This window comes from Brienomyrus brachyistius, chromosome 18 (assembly GCF_023856365.1).
Source record: "Brienomyrus brachyistius isolate T26 chromosome 18, BBRACH_0.4, whole genome shotgun sequence".
Taxonomy (NCBI): Eukaryota; Metazoa; Chordata; class Actinopteri; order Osteoglossiformes; family Mormyridae; genus Brienomyrus; species Brienomyrus brachyistius.
Window position 1 is genome coordinate 14,032,575 of NC_064550.1, and position 27,155 is coordinate 14,059,729.

General features: G+C 47.2%; 1 protein-coding gene across 2 annotated transcripts; it reads left to right on the plus strand.

Moving 5' to 3' along the window:
• The first annotated feature begins 1,898 nt into the window (after window positions 1–1,898).
• LOC125713309 (protein phosphatase 1 regulatory subunit 12A-like) lies at window positions 1,899–26,560 on the plus strand. 2 transcript variants are annotated; one of them, XM_048984316.1, is made up of 12 exons: window positions 1,899–2,055; window positions 5,689–5,779; window positions 5,999–6,172; window positions 6,367–6,490; window positions 7,575–7,705; window positions 19,606–19,622; window positions 19,786–19,929; window positions 20,232–20,336; window positions 21,212–21,262; window positions 21,692–21,742; window positions 22,165–22,238; window positions 25,197–26,560. In XM_048984316.1, exons 1-7 carry the CDS (start codon window positions 2,036–2,038, stop codon window positions 19,886–19,888), a joined length of 660 nt encoding a protein of 219 aa, XP_048840273.1. In that variant the 5' UTR covers window positions 1,899–2,035; the 3' UTR covers window positions 19,889–19,929; window positions 20,232–20,336; window positions 21,212–21,262; window positions 21,692–21,742; window positions 22,165–22,238; window positions 25,197–26,560. The 2 variants fall into 2 exon arrangements, with proteins under 2 accessions (XP_048840273.1, XP_048840274.1); XM_048984317.1 differs by lacking the exons at window positions 20,232–20,336; window positions 21,212–21,262; window positions 21,692–21,742; window positions 22,165–22,238; window positions 25,197–26,560 and adding an exon at window positions 9,889–11,407 and having other exon boundaries at window positions 19,786–19,907.
• Window positions 26,561–27,155: the final 595 nt, after the last annotated feature.

Here is a 27,155-nt window from a genome sequence, read left to right on the forward strand (position 1 = left end):
AACCTTTCAGACATGAGCACAGACAAACACACAGCTTCTGAATATTTCTGTCTTTTTTGGTGGTGGAGAGGAACACAATCTTTACCACCTGTTTCAAACACAATGTTGTCCTTTGGGCATTGCTGACTTGTTCAGAATGTGGATTCTGTTGTGTTTGGACCAGAGTCAAAAGTCTGAAATCTGAGGTGATCAAAGTGCTTTAAAAGCTGACATTCCTAATGCAGATCATATTGCGAATTAACAAAATATCTCAGGATCTCCATGTTGTGTTGACATAGTAACTTTTCAATTGTATTCTGGAAGTGTTCGGTCATTTTCTATCATAATTTTTACTTAAATTTCTTAATGTATAATAATTTTAACTTGCTGTTGAAATAACATGATGAATCTGTTCTTTTCCCTCACAAGGAAAGCGCTCAGTCTGCTGGTATCGCATTGTTGTGGGGGCGCAGAGAGTGATGTGTAGCCCAGCGTCAGCTGCAGGTCACACTCTCGTTCCCCTGGCTTGCTGCCTCCAGTTCTGCATTTAGCCAGGAGATTATCTGAACTCTGTGTCAGCTGACTGCAGAGGGCAGAGGAGACGACTGGCCTTTCATTACTAATTCACACATGTTTCTGTCCTTCAGTGATGATTGGCCCCATCCAGTGGTATTCTTATACAGCGTAGTAGCCTCATCCAGCTGTGTTCCCACACGGTGTGATGGCCCCATCCAGTGGTGTTCCTACACGGTGTGATGGCCCCATCCAGTGGTATTCTTACACAGTGTAATAGCCTCATCCAGCTGTCTTCCCACTCGGTGTGATGGCCCCATCCAGTGGTATGCTTACACAGCGCAATGGCCCCTCCAGCGGTGTTCCTACACAGTGTGATGGCCCCATCCAGTGGTATTCTTACACAGCGCAATGGCCCCTCCAGCGGTGTTCCTACACAGTGTGATGGCCCCATCCAGTGGTATTCTTACACAGCGCAATGGCCCCTCCAGCTGTGTTCCTACATGGCATGTTGGCCTCATCCAGTGATGATGAACTAAAGTTGGATTGTGACTCACTGGAGATAATGCTATTTGTGCCTCTAGGAAATGCCACTTCTTCTCTCTTGCACCGCCTGTTTGGCATATGATCAGTTGCTGACAGGTACTGATAACACATAACCCGAAGGGGTCTGATCTTTCAGTTGGACCCTTGAGTATAATGATTATGTGAGCTGTACAAAAGTAGATTAACAAAGTATCATTAAATGATGATATACCATGGTGACATGGTGCATGCAGGATTTTGGGATAAACTTTAGGTCAGTTGTTCAAACCCAGGTGTGAGAACTCTTCAGTCAATCAGTCCTCTAATTAGTAATATAATTAGATCACCTCTGTCCTGTGGCATCATCATTTAGGAATGCCCACAGCATTTTTCTAAAGCCAGATTGAATTTGTTACTGTGTTGTCTCCCGCCTAAACATGGATGGATGGATGGATGGACATCTGTATGTACTGTGCTGACCTTTTTCCTGAATCTTTTAGCCAAACGTATTTTCAAAGATGTGTATAAAATATTATAAATGGAAACCCTAATTTAACAGGCATAACGGCATATTTGAGATATTCAAAGAACAGCTTTTGCGTTGATAAATAGTTTTTCTTTCACCAAATGCAGCCCTGAAATCAGATCTAGCCTGCCCTGCGCAATAGAATTGCTTTTGCAGGGTGCTGTAATGCTCCCTGTTCACTGAAAATAGGTTGGCTGGCATTGTGAGCTGATTTAATTTTTTCCTGGGTTGGATTAAATAAGCATGGGAAATCGATGAGTGTGCCTTTAAATAACCCAGCAGCCTCTCTCGTGCGTCCGCTATCTGCCACTGGGAGATCGGGACGGGACGTCCCACACGCCAGCCAGCCGGGAAGGGGTGGGTATCGGTGAAGAGTGCTCTCCGCCCCCACCCCAGGCTCAGTCAGACCCTGTCAGACATCCCGTGTGGACTATCCCTGCCGGCTCTGCAGTTCCTCCACTCTCTGCACTGCCGCGACCTTCAGCTGGGACCATGCAGGCCTGCCTGCCCAGGTAGGGGCTTCCTAACCTGCGCCGCCACCCACAACACCCCCCTCCTCCCCCAACCCCGCCAAACGATGCTGCAGTGAGCAGGCAACACTGCCAGGGGGACACTGGGTCCAGGGCAGCCTGCCATCAGCGCAGCAGCTTCCTGAACGCGGGTGTCTGTGAAAGACAGTGGCCGCAGTAGTTTCGGGGATTTGGCTTACGGACCAGGACAGGGACAGACAGGGCAGAAACCCTTCGCATCTATGCAGTGCCGGTGCTGGGTTGCATCCCACGGCTGCGTGAGGCTCCGCAGGTTAGGGCGCTGTGTCTGTAATCTGTTAGTCACTGGTTGAAGTCTCGGGGTGCCCTGGGTAATGCCTTTGTTAGGTCCTTGAGGCTGTATATAAGTGAGCTTACAGTGCTGATCATCCGTCTGGATGCAGTGAAAGAATAGTCAGTCACTACTCTCAGCTGTTACTATTGTCCTTGAACATAATAATAACTATATTATTCTTTTTATTATTATTAACAACAACAATTATTATTATCATCATCATTGCCGGCAAGCTTCTAGGCGACATAACTTTTTAAGGATTTTTGTGGAGATCATAGACACAGAAATTTCCTGCATAAATAGCACAGGGCGATCCTGGAGCCTCATCCTGCTTGTGTTCCCGATGCTACATGAGCAGATCGATATCCTGTAAGAGGGGCCCTCGGAGAGGGGGAGGGACAGTGGTTATTGATCACAGACTCGCTGTGCTTCATGGGAAAGATGCTCTGGTCTGAGGGCTTCGCTTTAGTCATGCAGCAGCGTGGTTTCTAAAGGCAACGGAAGTCTTTTATTGATGTTTAAACTCATAATGTACTGAAGGACACTCACTGGGAATGTAAGCAAAAAGGAAGAGTACTCATTGGCAAGGTAAATGAATCCAATCCATTCTGCCATGGGTTCAGCATTATGAATGCTTAAGGGGGACAGGAAATGCAGTGCAGCACAGTCAGAAAGGGGTAACCCCCTTCTTTGGAAACAGCCGTTTAAAGTGGGTCTGCATTACTAATGCCAGCTTTAATAAAATCAAAATGTATTTGTTATTACAATGAACAGAAACATGTGGACTTAAATCTGGGGGGTTGTGCGTGGCGCAGGGAGTTAGGGTCTGTGCCATTCTCAGGAAGGTCGTTGGTTCAAATCCCACAGCTGGCAAGTGATCATGTCACCTCTGGCCCAAGGTGCTGGATGCTACGGTATCTGGCCTCAAGATCTGCTCATTTGTACATCACTTTGGACAAAAATACCTGCTAAAATCAGTATGGCGTGCTTGGGCAACAATTCACATCAACATTTGAAATGTTGAACACAGGATTCATATGTCTGCTTGTGCTTGTATCAGCTTCCATTAATATATGACCTGTGTGGGACTGGGTTTAAGGCCAGAGGGGTGAGTCTGGCCACAGGGAAGTGAACTGCATTCTCTTCACAAGAAGAACCAAATCAATGTCAGCCAAGGACTTTGTGGTCTAGTCATTTATTTGTATCTGAGCGATGCGCACTGGGGTGCTGTGATATGAAGGAAACGTGTTGAAATCAGAATGACCTCTAGCGTGTTCCCAGATCACCGCTGGATAACTGTGGCAGGGTAGCTAAGCAGAAAAGCCAGAATCTGTACTCACTCTCATACACTCTCCTACAGGGGGAAACAATATAGAATAAAACGATTGTGTATTCCCATTCTCAGCTTAACATATAAAGACATTCTTTTTTTTGCCAGCTGTTAATTCACATTAGCAGTGAGGTGGTAAAGAATTTTACTTTCCATTCTGTAATCATTCTCTGATTGTGGCTATCAATGGCTCAGCTAATCCGCTAACTGCTAATTAGTGAAGCTAACTTTTCGGTTAGCAGAATAGTATTTCCGTTAACTCTGGAAACTGTTAGCCGACCAGTTAGCTTCTGCTAAATAAAGTTACTCAGACTCTAAATCCACTAACAATTTTTCGCAGGTAAATAAAGTTTAACGGTCAAAAACGTTTGTAAACCCTAAAATCATACATATCTGTTCCTGTCTATTGTGAGCACATATGTAGATGTCTATCTGACATGCTGTTGGCTGACTGTGTAAACACAACACATGATTGCTTGATAACTTGTTGGATTTAAGGTAGTCTGGGGTAAAGATAAGTGAATGAAGATAAAGTCCATTCAAACTGGGGTACTCTGCACTAAGCAGAGGACAGGAGCCTGTATCACAGAGCTGGATTTCATGCTTAGCTGGATAACTTGTCAGATTTAAAGTACTCTAGTTTAAATCAACTTTATTCTCATGCACTTCTACTAAGCCCAGACTACCTTAAATTCAACAAGTTATCCAGTTAAGCATGAAATCCTGCGTGTGTCTCAATATGCGTACTTGACCGTACTTGTGTTCTTGTGTACCCCTCATTTTCCATTGCCAAAGACCAGTTACAATACTCAGTAACGGAAGTACTGAGGTAAAAATGGATGTCTTTCTCGCCCCGCCCTACATATCAAGAATACATCAGTTTCATCCTTCCTGCACAAGACCAATGATTCATTGATCCACAAGTTCAATCTTGAAAGGAAAGTTATGTCATGTATGATCATTGTGTTCTTGGTATTAAGAAACATCGCCTGCTTCGTCATACAGGCCCCCAGCTGTACTTTTCAGGTTCTGATTGACAGAGCTATAGACCAATAGGAGCAGAGACCCTCCTTCCAATTTCTGGGAAAACAGCGTCATGTTTGTGGTCCCTAAGCCTGCACACACATTTACATGAATGTAAGTTTTATCACCTTGTAAATAGTCTGTAGGTTTTGCAAACTGCCCCAATGCTTTTGATGTAGCAAATTGTAGGTTTATAATGGAATAATGTAGATTTTCTGTAAGATTTCTTATGTGAGCGTGTTACAACAGGTGCATGAGAGCTGGCAAGCCTGAGGTCTGTTTTAACGGGTTTCAGAGCTAAAAACCAAACCGAAGCTACATTCATATAATACAAGATGGTGGTTATCATTAGCTCTCGATATATTTTTGAGTGATTTATCAGTTTAGCATTAACACATTAAATGCTGGAGTTAGCAGATCAGTGGTTATCGAAGCTAACTTCTTGGTTAGCTCTGCCCGCCACTGGTAGCTATTAATGGAAATTAAACTGCTTTGAAGTAGAGAGAGAAAGGCAGAAAGTGAGAGAGAGACGATTTGGAGCTGTGGGCCCTGCTGCACAGTTCCTCAGGTGAGGAACTGAAAAATCAGACTTGATCTTTAACTTGTTCATTGACAGGATCACAGGTCCAGCCATTTAGTGCTTTAGCAAGATTTCTCTGTATATTATGTAATTAGACTGTCTGCTCTGAGCAAAGACAGGCTGAGGGATGGAAAGAAGGAGAAAACAATTCTCACTGTGGAGCTATGTGTAGCGGATATTGTTTGTGGGGGGAGAGATGCTCAGCTGGTTGTGACATGTGTCCATATTGCTGCTGATTTAAAACCAGTCAGCAGAGCGATGTCACAGTTGGGCCCCTGGGCAAGACCCCGGCAGCTCCGGGGACTGACTGATAAATGTATGTTGCTTTGGATGAAAGCATCGGCTAAATATAATGAAAGTTATACTGGGATTTCTGGTATTCATCTCTAGGTCATATCTGACGCCGGTGAGAGATGAAGAAGCAGAGTCGCAGAGGAAAGCCAGGTCCCGGCAGGCGAGGCAAACACGGAGGTCCACACAGGTATACCTGCCAGGACCAATCAGGTGCCAATCAGTAAGCCTCTGAGCAAGCCATTGGACGGATGGGGAAGTGCTTATAACAGGACCCGCATACTTCCCTAGGCCTGACATTCCCGCAGGGGAATACCAGCTCGTGGTCAGACCTCCTAGAGGCACCTGATTTCTCCAAGAAAATCTCCCGTAGTTAATAGAAAATCCTGAAGCTGGGTGTCTGCTGTAGGGGGTGACGCTCACCGACCTCCGGGAGGCGCAGAGGAGCTACGGCCACTCGAGTTCAGACAGACACACGGGAGAGTCGCAGGAGACGGGGAACGAGGAGCCAGGTGTGGACTCCCGAGCAGGACAGAGGGAGGCAGAGGAGAGCCGGCCAAGGAGGAGCAGGGAAGTTGACGACGTGAGTGAAGCCGTCGCTGTTTATCCTGTTAGCTGAAGACGTTTTAGCGACGTAGCTTACAGGTGACGTGGTGCCTTGTCAGAAACACGAACAACAGCCCGGACCATTCAGAGCACAAAGGCAGGACTGCAGCAGCCAGGCTAAGTTTAGCTTAGACATTAAATTGATCTGAATTCTGTTTTTAACTCCCTAAGCTTGGAAACCTGAGGACCTGGGTGGAAGCCCAAGCTGAGAGCTGTACCACACCTTCTGCATCCCCACACCGGACCCCCCCCAGCCCGGCCAAGTGCCTGTCCTCCCAGGGACTCGACCCCAATGGTGAGGCTTCCCCCAATGTCACCTCGACATGTGTGCCTACATGTCACCTTTCCCCCCCCCCCCGGATCGATTGCATGAGACGATAAACATGGCTACCAGTCACGTTTCTGGAGTGTGATTTTCAAACTGCTGCAGTCCTTCGTTGCCCTTCCCCTTCCGGAATGTTCTCTGCCACGGATTTGCAGAAAGACAGCACCGACACTCCCATCGCGATTAGTGGTTCAGAGAAAATGTCATATAGTTATGCAAGTAGCAGCTTTTGGGCATTGGCCGGGCAAGTGTGAATTGGGCCTGTGATCCATTCATAATGGATGGTTGCAATATGCGTGTTTCAGCCAGCAGGGGGCAGTGTGTCACTCAGTGGGTTAGACCTCTGCGTCTGTGATCAGAAAGTTACTGGTTTGGATCCCATGTTTGGCAAGAGTGTTCTTACCATTGGGTTGTTGAGCGCTGCCTTTGTCCTTCTGAAACTGGATGTAAGATAAATGGCCTGACCCTGCACTCAGACCCCAGGCTTCACTCTCACCTCTATATATGTGTCTTTAAAAAGCAGAGCATGATGGGGTATGTGAAAACTATATAATAAATGAATTCAATAAATTCAATTATTATTTCAATTTCAACTATGTTCATTCTTGTGGCACTAAAGGCATAAGCTGTGTTACTTAGTGTTAGCATGCTGCAAACCCTTTCATCAAAACCTGAGCTGAGAGTTTTACTGGTTTCATCCCGTTAATGGATAATGCAGCCTTTAGGTGAGGTTACTGCTGACCAGTTCTGTTAATTTTTTTTTCATATTTTAAAGTTATAAATCGCGATTTCAGGCTGCAGCTCGGAAGAGCTCATTGGAGAACATAATGCAGCGTACTCTGCATATATACTCTGATATACTCAGCATTGAGAAGGCGGCCGTCATGGATAGTATCAGCCCTGCGTGTGAATGAAACAGCTTTATTGAACTTATAATCTGAGTTGCTTTTCTATTTCTTAACTTATTTAGCCAGTGTTGTTTGTGCGAAAGCAGTGTACAAGGTAGAGTTTCTTTTCTCCTGTGATTTTGATGCTCCAACTGTAATCCATTTAGGAAATGAACTGGAAAGTGCAGAGCGAGGCGATGGAGACGATGGACCCCCAGAGGAGGAGCTCAAGCAAAGACAGCGACCGCAGCCCCTCGACCAAAGCTTTGGTGCTGCAGCGTCAGACTGCACACCGGAGGTAAGTGAAGAACACTCCGGAAGGGTTATCAGGCAGACACTGATAAAAACAGCACCGCTAAGATATGTGATGTTTCACTCTCAGCACATCCGATTCAATTAACTATAGCCTGTAAGATTTGTTAATTAGTTCCGTTGGTTTGTCCACTGATGAAAATCGAAAAAAAGTATATGGATGAGGGAGAGCTGCCAGTTGTTGGTCCTGCTAATTGTTGTTGTGCTTCCATATTTACCACAAGATGGCGCCAACAGATAAGCGTCTTAGTGTTCCACGGTTACGCCAGATTTCCTTTTCCATGGTCACAGAGTCCAGCTCGTTCTGAGGGATCCCCGAATGCTCCCAAACCGGCTGGGAGATTTGCATAATCCCCCCAGCGTGTGCTGGGTCTGTCCCGAAGCCTTTGCCCAGTGAGTGTCGGTTACAGCTTCACCGGAACCCTTCCATGTTGCATCCTTGTCAGATTCCAGAACCACCTTAGCTGACTCATCTTGATCCAATGGGGCAGCAGCTCTGTTTTCGGGTCTCTCTGGGTCTCTGAGCTCCGGAAGCAGAGGAACCTCATTCCAGCTGCTTGTACTCGCAACCTTGTTCATTCAGCTATTATCCAGAGCACATTCCCAAGCACTTCCACAGCACAGACAAAACTGCTGGCCTGGTTTGTTGGTTCTGGAGCTGCATTCAAAAAATCAGCATCACCTAAATAAGGTAACGGGGTATATTTCATATTTAGTGTAGTGACAGTTTGTGACCAACAGGGGGCCCCAAAACCTCATGGGCCCCATGCAAATGGACAGTTTGAGTGGTGGTCTCGGTGCCTGTAGCCCCAGTACATTACTGTAAGTCTGTTAGCCAGGCTGGTGTGTAAAGGTGGAGAAGCTGAATCGCAAGCACCTAGTCGGCGTGAGGAGCCTTTCATTCCCTGTCCAGCCGCAGTACATGGTGGAAAATCAAAGATCACAGCAGCACTGCTAGGAATATAACAAAAAAGCCCCAGCTATAAATATAGCAAGATCTCACCCCCCCCCCCCGGCAATAAACAAGAAGACTCAGGTGGTGAAATGTGGCCATCACCTCAGTGGAACCCCCCCCCCCCCCCAAATACAGGATGCGTTGGGGGTTATTTTTTCGGCAGGTGGGCCTTGCCAACTCGTACTCTGGCTCTGCGGCTCAGCTTGGCAGGAGGCTTTGGGGAGGCATCCTGCATGGCGGAGACAGGCTGAATCGCACCGGCTTACCGGGGGCTTTCGGCTGTGGGGGTGTCTGCATTCCACAGTTCACATATTATTTTATTTTTCATGACTAGATAAATCTTTCCCTTTGCATGGGTGCTGCTATGCGTTGAATGAATGGTTAATAGATAAGTGGAATATTTCAGCCTTAGCTGTGATCGCCGTGGACTTACCACATCTGTGGAGGGGCTCCCGGTACAGTCATACAGCCATTACTTTAGTTATCGTTTCCTCTTTTTCCAGAATTATTCTGTGGAATTAATTCATTTTAAAGAGTCCGTGAGGGAGAATCACAAGCCAACTGGTCAATGAAAACGTTCCCTATAAAGCTGTCACAGAGAAACAGGCTGTCAGGCCGAGACGCAGATGTGCTCCCTGAGGAAGTGGAGGCACTGGGGAGCGGGCCTGTTCCCCAAACCCCCCCCCACTGACAGCGAGGGTGGCTTCAGGTCACCGTGGGAAGGGAAATCAGTGTTACACAGTGCCGTATGTGACGAGGATCACCGAGGTGGGACCAGCGTGTGGCTGAATGTGTTAGGATCTAGTGCCGATGAGTTAAAGGTCATGGGTTCAAATCCCAGGGTCAGCAGAGTAAATTCGCTGATGGCCCCCTGAGCAAGACTGTTAAACCCCCAATTGCTGCTGATTGTACTTTCTCAAAAACCGGATGTCATTTAGAACAAAAGCATCTGGTAGGTAAATGTAAAGGGGGAACGGGAGAAAAAAATGAAGGGGGTATGAGGGGGGCAGGCCTGTCTCTTAGTCCTGGGTAGGAAATACCACCAGCCAGCCAGCTACACACAACAGGAGATCCGAGTAGAGAACAGATGCATTGTGGGATATGAGCGTGTGTGTGTGTGTGTGTGTGTGTGTGAGAGTGTGTGCGGGGGGATTCCCCACAATGTTAACATGATTTTTCTGAGGTCAGTAGCACCACTAATTTCTTCCTTTTAGAACGTTCCCGGCTGAGGTACCATTCATGGCCCAAGGGACAGGCAGGACTCGCCATTTCTGCAAGGTGATGAGTTATATTCTGTCAGACGGAAAGAAGGAGAATGTTATTTTTCCCAAATATGGATACTACCATTGGTGGCTTGGTCACCTGCCTCGGTGCGGGGGGGGAAGGAGAATACGCTCCACATCCAAGAATAATTTCCAGGATCAGCCGGAGCTGAAGTACAGTACAAGAGAGATTTCGTTTCAGCCTGACACTCCGCACTGCAGAATTACACCCCAGAGAAGACAAAAAAGCACTCTGGCTTGTGAATGATGCTCCCAGCCAAAAAGACACACAGTGGATCTTTGGTCTGAGTCCATCCAATGTTCCTCCTCAAAATATCCCATCAGTGTTTAGGGCCACGAAGACTGATGTGCCAAAGGGCTCCTCCGTTTCCAGTGAAAAGAGCATCTTTAAAGGATACTGCCCTTCTGCTCCGGGCACACAGGGGCCTACGTCACCATGGTTACGTGGCACCATTTAAACCTCCGATAAACAGAGACCAGGCAGCTGCTGTGGAGTCATTAAAGCTGTAGAAGAACAAAGTCCAGCGCAGCTTCCCAGTGTTAACCTTCAGCCTCCTACATCTGCCTGTGGACATATAAGGCTTTGTTGCCCCCCCTCGCCCCGCCGGGAAGCTCAGAGCCGGAGCACAGAGAAAAACCTGGAAGTCTGCCAGAGATGACTGCCAGAGGCAGAGGGGGACTTCACTCAGCAGGCAGAGGGAGAGGATGACGGAGGGAGAGAGGCATTGGGGTGAGTGGGAGGGGGGGTGTGTGTGTTTGGGTGGAGCATGTCTGTGCGCCTGTCAATTCGCAAAACAGAAGATAAGGCTTCACAAATGGAGACTGTCACCCCTACTCTGCATCGGAGATTCCCAGACGTGTGTGAGTGAGTGTGTGTCCATCAGCAGGCAGAGAGGGGTTAAGGAGGAGATGCAGCTGAAGAGCAAAAATCCCATAAACTCATCCCTTCCGTTAGGGTTGGGGATGCTTGATTATGTGTGTCAGAGAGAGAGAGAGAGAGAGAGAGAGGGAGGGAAGAAGGAAGGGAGGGATAGAGGGAGGCGGGGCGGAAGGAGAGAGCAGCTTTGATTGTTTTTATTCCCGTTAAATGACCGACACACTGTCCGGACTCTCAGGAAGAAGGGACCCCCGCTCTGCTCCCCAGCCGTGCCCCCCACCCGCCCACTGCTGCCTCCATTCCTAGACCCGCCGCTTGCACCTCTTGGAAGACCACGGAAGGTTTCCCGCTCACCTGCCACTCCGCAAGGGGGAGCAGCACCACCATGGGAGCCTCTCCGATGACAGCCTGATACGCACCCGCACCGGACCCCCCCAAAAACCTGCCGTGCCCCCAGGCCAGCGTGCAGCCATGTCCTCTCTGTACTCCCGGACCAAGGAGCTGACCCGCACCAGGAAGTCGCTGTCAGACTCCCCTCCGTCCTCACCCTCCCCGACCAGCAGGAGCTCCAGAGTAAGAGATCCACATTGTTCCGCTGTTCCGAAGCCTTTTTGGCAGCTTTGGGGAAACGGATCCCTGCCCTGCCGGTGTATGTCGCCAGATTCATGAGCATGTAACTTAAACTTTGTGAGGGGACAACAGTCCGTAGAGTAGATTATGTAAACTTCGCCTTCAACACCAGTAAAAAAAAACAAGGCTGGTTTCGTCACGATTGCTGCTGTTATCTAGGCTCTAAATTGAGGGAGTCACATCATTTCACCCTGCTTTTAAGTGCTTCACAATCATACCTAGTCTGGTTTCGCTTTCTCAGCTATAAACAGGAAGATACCACATGTGCATTGTGTATTGCTTACTAGAGACAGATTTTTACCAAACCATGTGATGATCTTTTCAGTCTGATAAGCTCACAAAGGGGTTTTCCTAATTTATGATGGTACGGAAGTGTTTTTCGACACCTCAGGGAGTCATCAATGTGTTTGAGTACAACACAAAATTTTAGACTGAACCACAAATGTTTCCTTATGCCATAATCAACCAGACTGCACAAAGTAGTCAGATTTGTGGGTGAAAATTTAAGGTTAATTTTACATATTGTGAAAAGGGTGACCTCTGCAATATAAACGATCCCTTTCCTAAGCAGTTAGTTGAAGAGAGTAACATTCTTATACATAAAGCACACAGCAGTGGACTATGTGAGTACCAGTGTTTAAGCACGTCTGCTTTGCATAGTTTGGTAGGTGCTGTTTTCACTTTTTTTTAAAACTGTATAACATGCCAGTGGTAGGAAAGGCACCTCTTTCCACCTTCCACCTTTAATGTTGTGATAATCTCAGTCATTTGATTGGGGGTGATGTACAGGGATGTCGTGTGGCTCAGCTGGGCCTGTGATCGGAAGGGTACTAGTTCAAATCCCAGGGCTGACAGACTGATTTCACTTGAGCAAGGCCTCAATTGCTCCAAGGACTTGGATGACCGTCTTTTTCAATTGTATGTTACTATGGACAAAAGAATCTTCTAAATAAATCATTCTTGCGCTATTGTAGTACGAACCAAAGCAAATAACTACGCATTTACACGTGCAGATGGAGAATTGCACACACATTTGGATAATAATCCAATTTCTTATATTATATGACAGATTTATAAAATTGCGAGAGCATATACATCTAAATTTTTATATCGGCTTGAATTGAACGGATGGGCAAAGCATCAGAATTTCAAGCTCAGTTCGCAATTAGCAGCTGCATCGACTGAATGAGTGTGATACAAAAACTTGTATGGCACTTCATAAAATTTTAAACTAATATGGATATTTAAATTTACTAGTGTAGGGGTTCCCCACGTTTTCATATTTGCGGACCAGTCGACGTCAAACAAAATAATTTCACATACCGGGGCTGGAAGGATAAATTGCCTGTTTCATAACGTAACGTTTTTTCAGATGCTAACATGACATTTTATTAACACAGACCACAGCGTAGTCATGGGAAGGCCTGCATATTATTATTGTTATTACGACCTGTCCGGGCCTTGGCAACAAGCGTAATAACAACAGGACACAGGCCCTGTTTAAACTAGGGTTTTAAGTACCTCTTGGCCGATCGGATCACAAGTAGACAGCCGAGACACGTCGTCGTTCACCCCCATGTGTGTCATGCCTCGCCTGCAAGTCCAGCTGACCACGTGTTCAGATTTCATTACTGCGGCGCGCACAGTTACTGAAACATCTTCGTCAGGGACGCGGGTTTACGCTCAGGCTGGGGGGGACGGGGGACGGACATACCATAACGCAGGTGTAGGTAGCCCTCTGGGGTCCCCATGAAGACAGAATGTCTTACATTCAAACAATCAGCATAACATGGTTATTTAAATTATAGCAACATGCATGATGTTATTTGTATTTTTAGTGACAGTTTTCAGGATAGAAACGTCGCCCCCCCGCCCAGCTGTAATGGACTATTCTACTTTGAGACTTCGAGCTACCCAGCTTTCTCTTACCACTGGATTCATTCTACAGGTTGCCCAAGCGAACTGACACAAAGTAACAAGAAGGCGGCGGCACAAATATACAAGACTGACATCACATCTCCATTGTCTCGCTATATTGGTAGACAACTTGTGAACAGACTTGGAGAGAATACGATTAAGCGAACGTATACAAAAATTCAAGATTAACCTTAGGGTATGATCAAACTTCCTCCGGCGCGATACCCCCCCCACCCAAACTGGACAGCATCTTGATCTGTAGGTTTTTATCGCTGGCAGAGAAGTTAAGCTACCCCTGCTTACGCTCCAAAAGACACGTGTTTGAAATGCGTCCCAGAACAGCTCGGCAAGTGTTTGGTTCACAGTGTGGTTTGGAAGTAAGGTTTTGAAATTCTGCTAAACACCCATGGTGTGTTGGTCCTGTAATTAGGATGCCTGCCAATGAGTCTGGTGCGTGGCTGAGGTGTGACTGAAGGACAGGTTTATTGTTTTGCGGCCCCAATAAAAATTTCACTCCCCCTCATGCAGCGTTCGGCTTGGTTACAGCGGGGGTTGCGAGCAGCGCAGGTCCTCCTCCCATCGCGGATCCCTCTGAGCGCCTGGGAATTCCATCCCTGACGGAAGAGCGAGGCGCCTTCATGAAAACCTTTCCTTTGCGCACCTACATCTCTCCCTTTCTTTCCTCGCTTTTTCGCCTCTAAAGCACCGTCGCGCCTGTTTTTCCTTGACATTTTGTTTAGTTAATAACAGCTGTCATGGTGGGGGCTGAGGATTTTGTGGATGGGCGTTAATTTCAGTCCCGGCATAAAGCAGCGATCGCCCCTCCGTTTGACAGAGCAAATAGCCGCGCCAGTGCAAGCACAGAAATAGGCTGAGAATTTATTTTATTTTTTATTTTTGTCTGGCATAATCTAGTACACATCCACGGTTTGAACTGGGTGGGGGGGGGGTGAGTTTTCCATGACGTGCGCACATTGCCTCCTTGTGTAAAACAAACACATAAGAAACAAATAAATAACTTTAAACTTAGCTATTTTTGGCACTGTCGTCAAAGCGCAGAGAAAGGGCACGGTGCGTCTTTAAAGGGAAAAGTGCAACGCATTAGAAGTAGCCGGGTAAAAGAGCATAAGCCGCAGCTGTGTGCCGTTTTATTGGGCCACCGTTTCGGGGAACCATAAGCCGGACTGTATGAAGGGGCCTGGGGGGGCGTTTGCTCGTGGGGTTAGGGACAGTGAGGGGCTGGACGGCGTGAGAATGGCGGGACTGAAGGGGCTTTTATGGCTTTGTTTATCGGCAGCAATTCCGCCGGCTGCTACTCATAGTTTCCATTAGGGAGCTGGCAAGGAGGCGAGCCGGGTCTCGCGCGTGTGTATGAGTGCATGCGTGTGTGTGTCCGTCTCCGTGACAGCGTGTGTATGCGTGTGCCCGCGGCGCCGCGCGGCACTGAGGGGCATGATAAGGATGACCAACGGCGTATGGAGGGAGTTTGAGACTGGGGGAGGGGGACACAGCTTAGGGCCGCTGACTCTCACGCAAAAAATCCTACAGCAAATTTATATAATTCCATTAGAAAACTAAATTTGCTGCATCAAAAGCGTTGGGGTAGTTTGCAAACCCTACAGACCCATACAATGTGTCGTAAATAGAAGTTAATGATATTGTAATATACATATAAATGTGTGTGCAGAGATGTTAAGCTGGCCAGTTGATCGAAGTTCGTGACACTGACAATCATTTAAATACGACGGTCTGTTTATTGGGGGATGAATGAAGCCAAATTAAATATTGGGGGGGGGGGGCACGGCCCCCACTCCTATGCTCCTGAACAGGATGTTTGCTGCTCATACCAAACGTGGTTTTAAGTAAAATCTCCAGCAGAAGCGCTTTTGTGGACATAAAGAAGCTTGTGTTTTATGTGGGCGTGTGTGTGTGTGTGTGTGTGTGTGTGTGTGTGTGTGGTGTGTGTGTGTGTGTGTGTGTGTGTGTGTGTGTGTGTGGTGCACACCCCGCCCCAGTGGGTAATGCGTCTGTCCTGTACAGTGTTATTTTACTTATGAGGAATGCTGTGCAGGGCTTTCGCCGAGCGTTTTACCCAAAACATGTCCAAAATGAAGCAGTCACCTTTTTTTTATGATATCTAGCTGCCTGGATCCATAAGCTCTGTGCTAGGATCTGTGAGCTGTACACTCCCGGGAACCACAGGACTCCTCGGGAAAGCTGGGAATCCCCACCCTGCTCACGGTCAAACTAGCCGTGACCCTTTCTGAACACAGGAATTACGTGTTCTCTCTAGCCTCCATCCAAGTAGGAGATCGCTTGTCTGCTCATGGCGAGGATCGCAGCATTTACCAGCAGCTCTGTGGTGCTCTGTACCACGAAGACAAAAAAGGATGGCATTGCTTTTTTTTACTCGCAAGGCGGCCGCATTTACCCGAGGCGGCCTTTGTGGTGTTTGGAAGGGGGGAGAGGGTGTCCCAAAGCCTGTGGGGGGCCGTGGGGTTCCATTCCCACCCCCCCGCCCGGGAGGTCGCCAGCCTCGAGCATGACCGCATAAGGACAAGGCGGACAGGCATTGCCGACAGTCACCCATAAACATTTAGAGGGGCAGCTTGCTCTCTGCTCTCCCCCCACCCCCTTATCCCTGTATGATAATCGTGGGGGGGGGGGGTGGGCTTGTGGCCCTAGTGCCTGTGATCAAAACTGATTGCTGCAAATTCTGGTTCACCATCGGGCCCTTAACTCCAGTCAGCTGCAGTTTGCCTTCTCAGTTGCCTTCATCGCTTCAGATAACAGCATCTGCTACGTAAAGGTAACGTAATTACCCAGGGCTGTCGCTCGCACAGTGCTACAAACAGCATAAGGGTTGTAAATGTATGGACCTTCAGCAGTGCGATCTCAATATCCAGTATGATGAGGCTGAAGTGGAAAGCTGCCACTTATCTGACACATAGGTCACTCCTATCTTTTGCAAGCATACCATTTGGCCACATCAGAGTTCATTAGTTAATTGATTTATCACTACTGCTGCTTTGCTGTTTTTCAGAGCACATACACAGTACTGCTATTTATTTTACATAATTTGCCAACCACACAATGCGTTTGAAAACAGAAGACAGCACTCTGATTCATTTCAGTGACCTTCAGAATCCATTTAGTGTGGTGTTCTTATGAATATGAGGATGTCACTCTCATTAAGCAGGAACTTTATAGTCCTGATAGAAGGAAGCTTTATACTGTAATATAGTTTCAATCTCCTTTTTAAGGCAGATGTAGAGGAGCTTAGAGCCTTTTATACAGCACACCTGGAACATTGTTCACGATGTTACAGACCAGCAAAGCTGTAACTGCTCTGCCGAGCACTGGATTCAAACGCATGGTGGTTGGTTTGTAGGCACAGAGGTGGAACCCATTGAGACACTACTGGTATAGAAGGGTAGTATCAGCCTGTCTAGCTCAGCCAGTAGAGCATGATATGCTTAATCTCCGGGTCGTGGGTTCGTACCCCATGTTGGGTAGTGTGTTTTTCTGGGCAGCGTGTGGTTCAGTGGGCTGTGCTTGTAATCAGAAGGTTGCCGGTTCGAACCCAGCTTCAAGCATGTCTGCAGCTCCTTGAGCGAGGCCCTTAACCCCCAGCTCCCTGGGTGCCATTATGAGTAGCTGCCCTTCTCAGACGACCTGCTCTACGAAAAAGACCAATTTAGTGGTGTGTTGGTATGACGATCTAATACAAGTGTGTGGGACAGACCCACATTTTCAGTGTGCAGCTTTTACAGAAACATGCAGGCTGAACCTATCGTGAAAAATACTCACTTTTTCAGTTTATCTTATAAACAACTACACTGGGTAAGTAAACCTGTTGACTGAAGAAAAATATGCAGAACCTAAATCTCTGATGGTTCCAGCGATGATGGTTTCAGCGATGATGGTTTCAGCGATGATGGTTTCAGCGATGATGTTCTCCCTGATGTTCGGAGCCCAACGCCAGCAGATTTCTGCCCTTTTTTGGTGCTGCCTTTTGCGTCGATTTCAGCTTGAGCCTCGTCTGCATTGCCTTCCCTTTTAGGAGCAGCCTGCGTTGCTGGGCTTCAGCTGCCGGTTTCCAGATCCTCCCAAGTAAATGTTTGGGATGTTGATCCAGGCTGGAGTGTCTCTGATCTCAGGGAATGTAGGGAACATGAACTCCATCTGGATATAAAGTCCCTGTCTTTTGCTCTCTCTCTCTCACACACTCCCTACCCCCTCTAAGTTTTTAACACAAGCACGACTTGGGCAGTCTTCCTTACGATCCCAGTAGTCGTTTTGGCACAAAGTGGACTCACGTGCCCTGTGTAGACTCTGCGGGTCAGGGCAGTGGGTTAGATCTCAGGCCAAGCGGTCGAGAGCACCTGACGGGACCCGCCAGATCTCGGTTGGGTTTCTCGCTCGAGGCTGCCTCCCGTCTGCCAGAATAAACGGGAGCCAGCGCTACAGGAAGAGAAAGAAGAATGCAAATACGGACATGCTAATATTGTGCAAAGTACTGCGTAATACCTATAACGTCTCTCTCACCCTATCCACTCGTCAGACCTGTCCTTCGCAACTGATATATTTCACCGAAAGTACAACTTTTAGCGTTGTGTTGACCATTTCCAGCACCTGGCTAATTTCCCCCACATGCTTCTTGTTTGCTCAGTCCCCTTTAGCCAAAACGGGCTGCTCCCTCTGCAGTCACTTTGCAAACAGAGTCAAGCTGCTGTCAATCTATACTTTACATTGTGCTTCATTGTGACGCTCCTAGGGAACATAGTGTAAGCGAATAAATATATAAACAAAACTGCTAATCTCTGACCTTCGTGGTGATTCGTGATCGTGAGCCAAAGGGGCAGCTGATGATCTGACATGTAAAGATCGCCCACTGGCAGAGCTCGCATTAAGAAGTAAATAACCAGTCACGTTTAAAAGAAGACTCTCCATATCTTGCTGAGCAGATAGGGTTAACTTTATTTTTTTTTCATGGCGGGGTTAGAGTTCGCAGTGCCATCGAAAGCCTCACCAGCAAGGCAGGATCTGCAGACACTGGTACAGTGCCCCCCTTCCCACACCCCCAAAGTCTGTGGAACAGCAGACCAGAGGAAGCAGCAGATTCACATTAAAACATGGCCTGGTTCCACCTGGTTCTTGCCAGCACCCACTGAAAGATTAACAACAGCTTACTGACAGGGGTTGACCTGCTTGACCCCTGCTGGTGCCAGGCTGCTGAGGGGAGAACATCAAGACCGAGGGAATGTAAACTAAGAATCCTGGAAAAAATGTCCTTATAATGTAAACTAGTGTAAGAATCCTGGATTCATGTCTAACACGGGGAAAAGCACCGTTTATGATGTAAAACCTGGATTCACAGCTTACCTGGGTGAAGAATGTCTGTCTTTTAGCTCCTAATAAGCAAATTGCCTCCATATTTTACTCACACCTTGTCTACATGCTACAGTTCCCTTTTATATTGTATGATATATTTTAGATTATTTTGATTCTGTCATGGAAATTTTCCTGACTGTAAGTAAGACGAGGAGATACACTGGGTCACATATCGGATATCACATACAGGGTGACGCAGTGGTGCAGTGGTTAGTGAGACTAACTGGAATGACATAGGTATGAATGTGTGAGTGCCTGGTGTGTGAGTGTGCTGCGATGGGTTGGCCCCCCATCCTGGGTTGTTCCCTGTCTTGTGCCTATAGGCTTCAGACACCCCCCCCCCCCCATGATCTTGCCTCTGGTAAGTGGTTTCAGAAGATGAATGGATGGACATTGCATGCATGCAAGGTAGACAGTGTCACCATCATTCCACAAAGGTTCAACAGGAAGAAGTTCATGCTTGAAACGTTTCCTAGGTTGCAAGGGATGGCCGTCCTTCTCCTCAACTCGTGGCTAAAAGCTTGACCACAATCTTAGACGTGAGCTTTTCTTTATAATTTCTCGTTTGCCCTTTGGGTCACCAGATGTCACAATGTGTCGTTTTCTGCTGCTAATGACGCAGTTGTCTTTTTTTTTTTTGCAACAGCGATAAGGTCGCGGAAAGTTATTAAAACATAAAAATCTGCATCTTCACAGGTCTCTGAAGTTTGTCATGTGTGCAGTAGCATTTAAGGCTGACCTAAGTCTAAATTTCACAATTCCATTGTGATGAAGGTGATATATTGTATTTACATTTTCGTCTGACCAGTCCTCTCTGTTTTCATTTACAGCATGATAGAGCATCTCGGTAAGTGCTTTCTCATATTGTAGTGTGTCATGAAATTTTTCGTAGAAATGAAATGCAGAAATATGTTGTATACTTCGCTGTTCTTAGGCTTTCAACTCTCCAATAAATCATTGTCCTATGTAACTTAATAGCTGGCTGAACTTTGGATCCCTATTCTTCCCAGGTTGGACAGCCTTTCTGGGTCTAGCTCTACGGACGGCACCACGGAGCGACTCCTGGGTCGCACTGGGTCCTACACCCGCGGGAGAACCGGCTGGCATCCCTGAACAAACCAGAACAGGAGGGCAGCTCAAAGGAGTACAAAAAGGTCTGAATGATGAGAGGGGAAATGACTTCCCTCGCTGCCTGGCTTTCCGTGCGTCTCCTCATATATCGTCCCGGTAGGATGAGGTCCAGTGTGTCCACTAAATGTCCCTCACTCTCAGTCACGCACGGAAACACACATCTGCTGATCCGCTTGTAAAGCTGTGTTGTGAATGGCCTCAGGTGGAAATACATCAGGGGGAGTCAGGACCAAGTCCGGGGGGCCACCCGAGCTATCCTCACTTTTCCTCATGCTCGGATTTCCCTGAAGCCAGGCGTTTTTTTTTTCATCCGTTCCTCTCGCAGATGTACGAGGACGCTTTGGCTGAGAACGAGAAGCTGAAATGCAGGCTGGAGGACAGCAAGCAGGATCTGGCCAAAGTCCGTACTCAGCTGGAGAAGGTCACGCAGGTGCCTGACGGCTGCCGCTCTCGTATAGCCAGGCCCCACGTGAGCCACTCACACGGCTAACCGTTGTTTCAAAGGCCCACAGTATGGATTTCTCATCTGCCTGCTATCCCCCAACGCACCGTTCGATATCTGATAAAATATTTAACAGCGCTAGGCCTGATTACGAAACATGCACCGCTTATAAAAAGCTTCATGCTTTAATAGATACATTCATTAAATCAGACTGTAGTTAAAATGTTTTCTAACTGAATATCTTCGTAAGACGGTCCCAGCCAAAACTGCAGTGTTACATGAAATCAGCCTGTCTAGTCACAGCTCACGCACATCTCACACACATCTCCTTCCTACTACCAGCAGCAGAGTTCACTACAGCTCAGACCACAGATCCGCCCCTGAGGATTGGGGGGCCCCCTATTGGCTACAAACAGTCACTACAGTAAATACACTAAATAAACATATTATTTAGGAGATGCTGGAGCAGAGTGTCCTGATAATGAGCTTGCTTGCTGCAATCTTCTGACTCTACTGGCTAGCTATTTATTTAGTTTTTGGAACATCTGAGAGGGGGGGGGGGGGGGGGGATTGGCAGAGTGACTTTGTGTGATTGGGGCCCCAGGAACAGCAAACCCGCCCTTGATGGAGATGTGTTTACTTCTGGGGAGAGTGGGGCTGTTTACTTCAGGAGAGGCAGCTGGGGGCGGGGGTGGGGGGGGTGGGGGGGGTGGACAACATAATTCCGCATGATGCTTTCTTTCCTGGAATTCTGAGAGGAAAAAGTATTGTAATGGAACGAAAAAAGGTAGAGGCCACGCAGAAGGAATTTTATTGTTTAAATGTCTTTGTTTCTCTGGTGACTTCATGCCTTTCTGTTTCAGAAGCAGGACAGAATATCGGAAAGGTCCAGTGTGCTGGAGTCAGAGAAAAGGGTACGGCTGACATGTCATAGATCGTTATGGGTAGGGATGCTGCATCCTGCACTTTACTCCTGAGTCTTTTCCATGACGAGGACCAGCATGACACCGCTTGCCTTTTGGGCTGTTTCCCCGGGGTCACTGTCTCTCATTCCCCTGTCCTGTGCTGCCTGCCCCGTCCTCTGGGTGGTGTTCTTTCGAACCCCTTCCTAGCTTCGCTCTCTCGACCAAGCGTGTCCCCAGCTGACCTTGCAATGTGCTCATACGTTCATGGCCATAGCAGCGTGCGTCTGTTTCCTGTGGGGAGCCTGACTCGGGGCTCGGAAGCAGAGCCCTCGGAGCATGGGGGGGGTCGTTAAGGGAAGCCGCCCCTGAGAATCTGTTACCGTCTGCCAGTCACGAGAGCTGGAAAAGCATTGACTGAAATTTTTTCTCCTCCCAAAGGAGAAGCGGATCCTGGAGAAAAAGGTATCAGAAATGGAGGAAGAACTTAAGGTAAGGTCCAATTAAATTTAACAAGTCCGGGTGGGCTTGCCCTACACCCCCCCGCCCCCCCCCCCCGAAGGTATTCAGCAGAGCTGCACGGCCACAGGCACCATGACCTACTTCCAGCAGACATTTCTGAGTGGAGCCAGGCTGAGCTTTAATGGCCACCCGTGTCCAGACACTGTCTGTTTAATCAAATACCGTGTGACGAGGATGATAAACATCCAACCCTAATATTAACATCGCTAATGGGGCTTACAGATTGCAGTGGCTTTTGATGTGGGGAGAAACATTACACTGGATTTTTCAGTCCAACCGGCATTTTCAAACCTGAACTCATACTAAATCTGATCCGTGCAGAAATGTGAGCGCCAGTGGCAATGCATGCTGGGAAGGCGGCTCACCCCTGTTGTCCCCCATTGCTTCGGCAGGAAGGCCCAGTGAGATTTCGCTGTGGCTATCAGCCGTGAGGGCAGGCCAGGCTGACGTGGGGGTGGGGGATCCGGTGAGTCCTCCATTCTGCTGGGGGGGGAGCCTGGGGTGACACGTGCATCTCACTGCACAGCGCCCACTGCGGCATGTTTGGCCCAGTTTTCCATGTGCTCAGCACCCACACAGCGGCACTGAATTGAGTGTGACTGTCTTTGCTGTCTCTGATCTCTGTCACCGTTCGGCCCTTCAGACTTAAAAAAGGAGGGAACAAAAAATGTTGCACACATTACTGTTTTAAAACAATTTTCTGCATGCATGGAATAAAAGAAGCTAAAGTTAACATTCATGGTTAAAAATGCAGAAGTCAGGGGATTTCCTCGTGTTCATCAACGTTTGTGGTGATGCCGGGGAATGTTACACACTCGTCTCTCTCTGTCTTTCATTTCTAAATGACCCTTGTCTGTGGCTCATCTTACTGTGACGGGGTGGGGGGTGAGATGCCACCCCCTTGCCCATGTGTTGCATTAGTACTTTGGGAGGCCCATTTTAGCATCTGCAAAGTGAGGCAAGGAGTTAAATCACTGTGCAGGTGTGTTAATCACTGCACTGACTACCTCAGATGGGCTGCTCAGCCGTCAGTACATTCATGGAAACATAACACATTATACGGCTTACTGTAATGTGTAGTATATATATATAGTACCTGGAGTATACAGCTTAGTATTATACATAATGCCTGTAGTATACAGCTTAGTATTATGTGTAGTTTTATAGTATCTATAGTATACAGCTTAGTATTATGTGTAGTTTTATAGTGTCTATAGTATACAGCTTAGTATTATGTGTAGTTTTATAGTGTCTATATTATACAGCTTAGTATTATGTGTAGTTTTATAGTGTCTATAGTATACAGCTTAGTATTATGTGTAGTTTTATAGTGCCTGTAGTATACAGCTTAGTATTATATGTAGTTTTATAGTGCCTGTAGTATACAGCTTAGTATTATGTGTAGGTTTATAGTGTCTATAGTATAGAGCTTAGTATTATGTGTAATTTTATAATAGTACCTGTATAGCACCTGTAGTATACAGATTAGTACTGCATGTAGCATATACAGTATAGTTCCTCTAGTACGAACACAGCATTTATAAATGACTGAGAATGAAAGGCATCCTGCAGCAGCCACAGCTTCCTGGTGTGGTTTCACAGCTGGCTTGGTGTGGTTTCCGTAGCGATTTCACTGAAGCGCGTCCTCGGTAATATGTTGGTTAACCACTGACCTCTGCAGAGCGAGGGAGAGAGTCGATGTCTCAGACACTGGAGCAGGGCTTGACAAAGGCAGTCTGCTCCTCCTGATTACAGTGATTCAGTCGCTGTGAGTCAGACTCCCAGGCCAGCGGACATGGGGAAGCTCTGTGGCATCCTCATGGTGTCAATTTAAACCTGAAAGGGGGGCGGGGGGGGGGGGGGCATTCCAACAGTGTCTGCTGGATCATCCTGCCTCACTTTTCGTCATATCAGAATGAGCCCTGTGCGACCGACCGTCAGCATGATTAATAGTCTCACACTGCAGCACCACTAGGGGGCAGCCTGACACTGCTCTTCTGGTTCTGTCTGAGGGTCGGTCCTTCACTCTGCTTGTCCTCCAGTCAGAACTGCTGCTTTCTCTCTCTCTCTCTCTCTTCCCTGCAATACGCCTTCTCACTCTCGCCATGTGTGTCTTTTCTCGGGATCCCCTTCGGGGTTCACCGCTCTGCATTCCCCCTGCTCTTTCTCCAGGCCCTCCCCCAGCTGGTTCAGCTGCAGGCCCTGAGGCGATCAAACCAGCACCTCCTGGTGGAGAACCGGGCCATGCTGCGTGTCCTTGGCCGGCTCTCGGAGGCAGCCTGTCTGCCTGAGACGGAGGACCTCTGAGCTGTCCATCGTGCTGCCTGGCTCCCTTGCCGCCCGCCTGCCCCCCTCCCCCGCCCCCTCTCTGCATACCTCCTCCTGCTCTCCTTGGCCTCCTCTTGCACCCACTTCCTCTGTGCTGCGCTTCTCTCAGGCAGGTGTTCCCACCCCGGATCCCTCATCACGCTCAGCGACACCCACGCCGCCCCACACTGCAATCGCTCACTTACCTCTGCATCGAGCACCTCACTCCAAAGGACAGAAATAAAAATATACCTCAAAAAAAGTTTCCTTATATATGTAGAAGGAATGAGTGGGCCGAATCGATGAGAACCTCACAGTTGTGGTGTGTTGAGGGTCCACTGTTCCTCTGGACTTTTTGTACAAATGTGTATAGAGGTTCTATCTTATATATTAGGGTGTTAATCATATACTGATCATTGTGGGGTGCAGGTATGCAAGGTGTAATTCTGTAATTTAAATGCTGGCTCCCTATGCGGAAGAAAACAGTTTTCTTCCAGGTTAATAAAAATGTTCAGATTCTGATTCTGAATGGTGTCGGCCATTATGGAAACAGGCAAGTTCCTCAGAAAGTCTCAGAAGACCAAGTTGACGTTGTTTGTTATTGTAAGCCATGGTGGAAGAACCGTATGTCTGATACAGCCTGGAACAGGGGGGGCGCTATACGAGCCAATGGGCTGCTCCTGGCGCGGGTCCGCGTAGCTCCTGGGGGGGGTCATGAGACACAGACGGAGCCGATGGCGGCTGCAGTGTCCTTTTATTGACTGCTTCAGATTTCAGAATCTGGTGTCGGAATAGCGTAATTGTAAGTAAGAAATGAAGACAGATGACTTACTAAACCAAACGAAAGATAATCTAAAAAATAACACATCAGACGAATTTAATTAGAATTAAACAATAATTAAATGCATTTAATTTGTAATTAAACAGAGTGGTTTTCTGTCTCCCAAATAGCCGGACCAGGGCAGATGAAGAATATGCAATAAATATTTCGCCTTCAGTATTTCCCACGCTGCATGTACCCACGTTCTCACTCTTTGATAACAAAGATCAGTAAGAGAAACAGTAAACACCCGCCCCCTCTTCTCTGATGGAATTGCACCTTACTCGTCTCCTGCAGGTACTAACAGAGCTTAAAACTGACAATCAGAGGCTGAAGGACGAGAACGGGGCCTTGATCAGGGTCATCAGCAAGCTGTCCAAGTGAGGCGCCGCTCCGCGTGCCTGCCAAATTCATCCCGGACTGCTCTTCATCCTCTTACTCATCCTCTGAGACCCACCCATATGACTGCGGGCAGCAACTCCTCGGCCAAGGCCGTGGTGGACTTTTCTAGAGAAAGGACGCATTACTGGGCCGAACAGGGTCTCTGTTGTGCAGGATCGCCACACCCATGCATTCGAAGACACCCACACTTGTTTTTGCACGGAAGGCACACGGCCACACTCACACAAGCACGCCTTTACCGTATGTGTTTGTGCTTGCATTTATTTATATATCCTACGAGTCCCACACAAACAAATATTTTTGTTAAGTCACGTCGGAGTTTGTCGTATGACAGAACCATTGCTTATGTCTCCTACACACCTCTGCTGTTCCGCGAGTGGGTATGCATGCAGCAGCCTAGATGAGATGGTAATTTTACACAAGGTTATTTTTTTTTATTATTTCACGGGATCACTTTATTTATTTACCACAGTAATTTTGTATCCATACGTCTCGATAGATAAAGTACATACGGTACCATTGGTTTTGTAACTCGGCTGACAGATTATGTTCATCCTCCGTATAAATATATAGCCTAGTAGGGGACGACACTGGAGGCCACATCCATAATAGGAAAATCCACATTTTCACATCTAATTAAAAGTTCGCGTTCTCCATAAACCAACGCGGCTGCGGTGCGAGTTATTACATGCATAATTCAAGCCAGTTTGATGAAGTTTGAAGACGAAACGCAAACTTTCAGATCATGAATGCTGAGGATGGATAATACTGAGTGTAAAATACATTTTACTGAGAAGCTGGGAATAAAATGAGCTGCCCTTAGTATCGGTTCATCCGGGACCCGCACACATTACCGTGGGCGCTCCTGCTGGGTTTACCGGTATATCTTGGCCGATTTCTCCCCTGAATGCTTTACGGACAATATAAATTATACATGATCACATTAAATATACATTAAGCATATCTAGACGTGCAAGAATGCCTAGTTCCGCTGGGGACTGTCTGGCGTAGGAACCAGGGACGTGTAACACTCAATATTTCGTTTGGTTTCATTCATCCATAACCCGCCATCAGTAGCACGTTTTTATTCTGAGTTCTGAGTAATTATATGGTGGTTTGCATATTGGCAAACGGGGTTATACGCCATAACAAATACACAGTACTGTAGAGTACTGTATATGATCAGTGCCCTATAGATTATGTAAGCCTTCTGAACGACTTGCCTGTATTCTGTATGAAAATAAAGGAGGACATATGAATGCGTTTTGTTATACCTGTGTACATCACAATTTATATGATCTATATTTTATGATAAATACGGCTTTGTTAAATATATCTGGTTTTCGAAAAAGAACACTTTAATTTTGAGCCCATCCTTTATTTGCTCTTTTTACGGCGCAGGAGTGGACTGTCCCGCGTCATTTTGATCGGTCTTTAGCGCGGCGTGCTTGGGATACAGAGACCACACAGTGGCCGCACTCAGTATTGCACTGTACTGAGAAATAGCCGCTAGCTCTGGCCTGAGCAGTTATTGTCCCTGTTGCGGCAAATCGGGGTTTCACAATTTTAAAATGATTTTCATGCCCCATAAAGGTTACAGTAGGTTTTACTTCTCCCCTTTTTTTAAAAAGACATGCAGAAATCAGAAGCGCTAGTTCATTTTTCATATTTAACATATTTTTAATATCAATTAAAAGATTTGTTGGCAAAAGTCTGTTAATCCGTCATAGATTTAAACAAAAAATTTATCCGCGACCCACGGGCAGTAAAAATAGCCTCACATGTTGCTGCCCTCGCCCACGGGCTAGTATTTAATCATAATTTTATAATGATAATTTTATTATTAATTTTAAA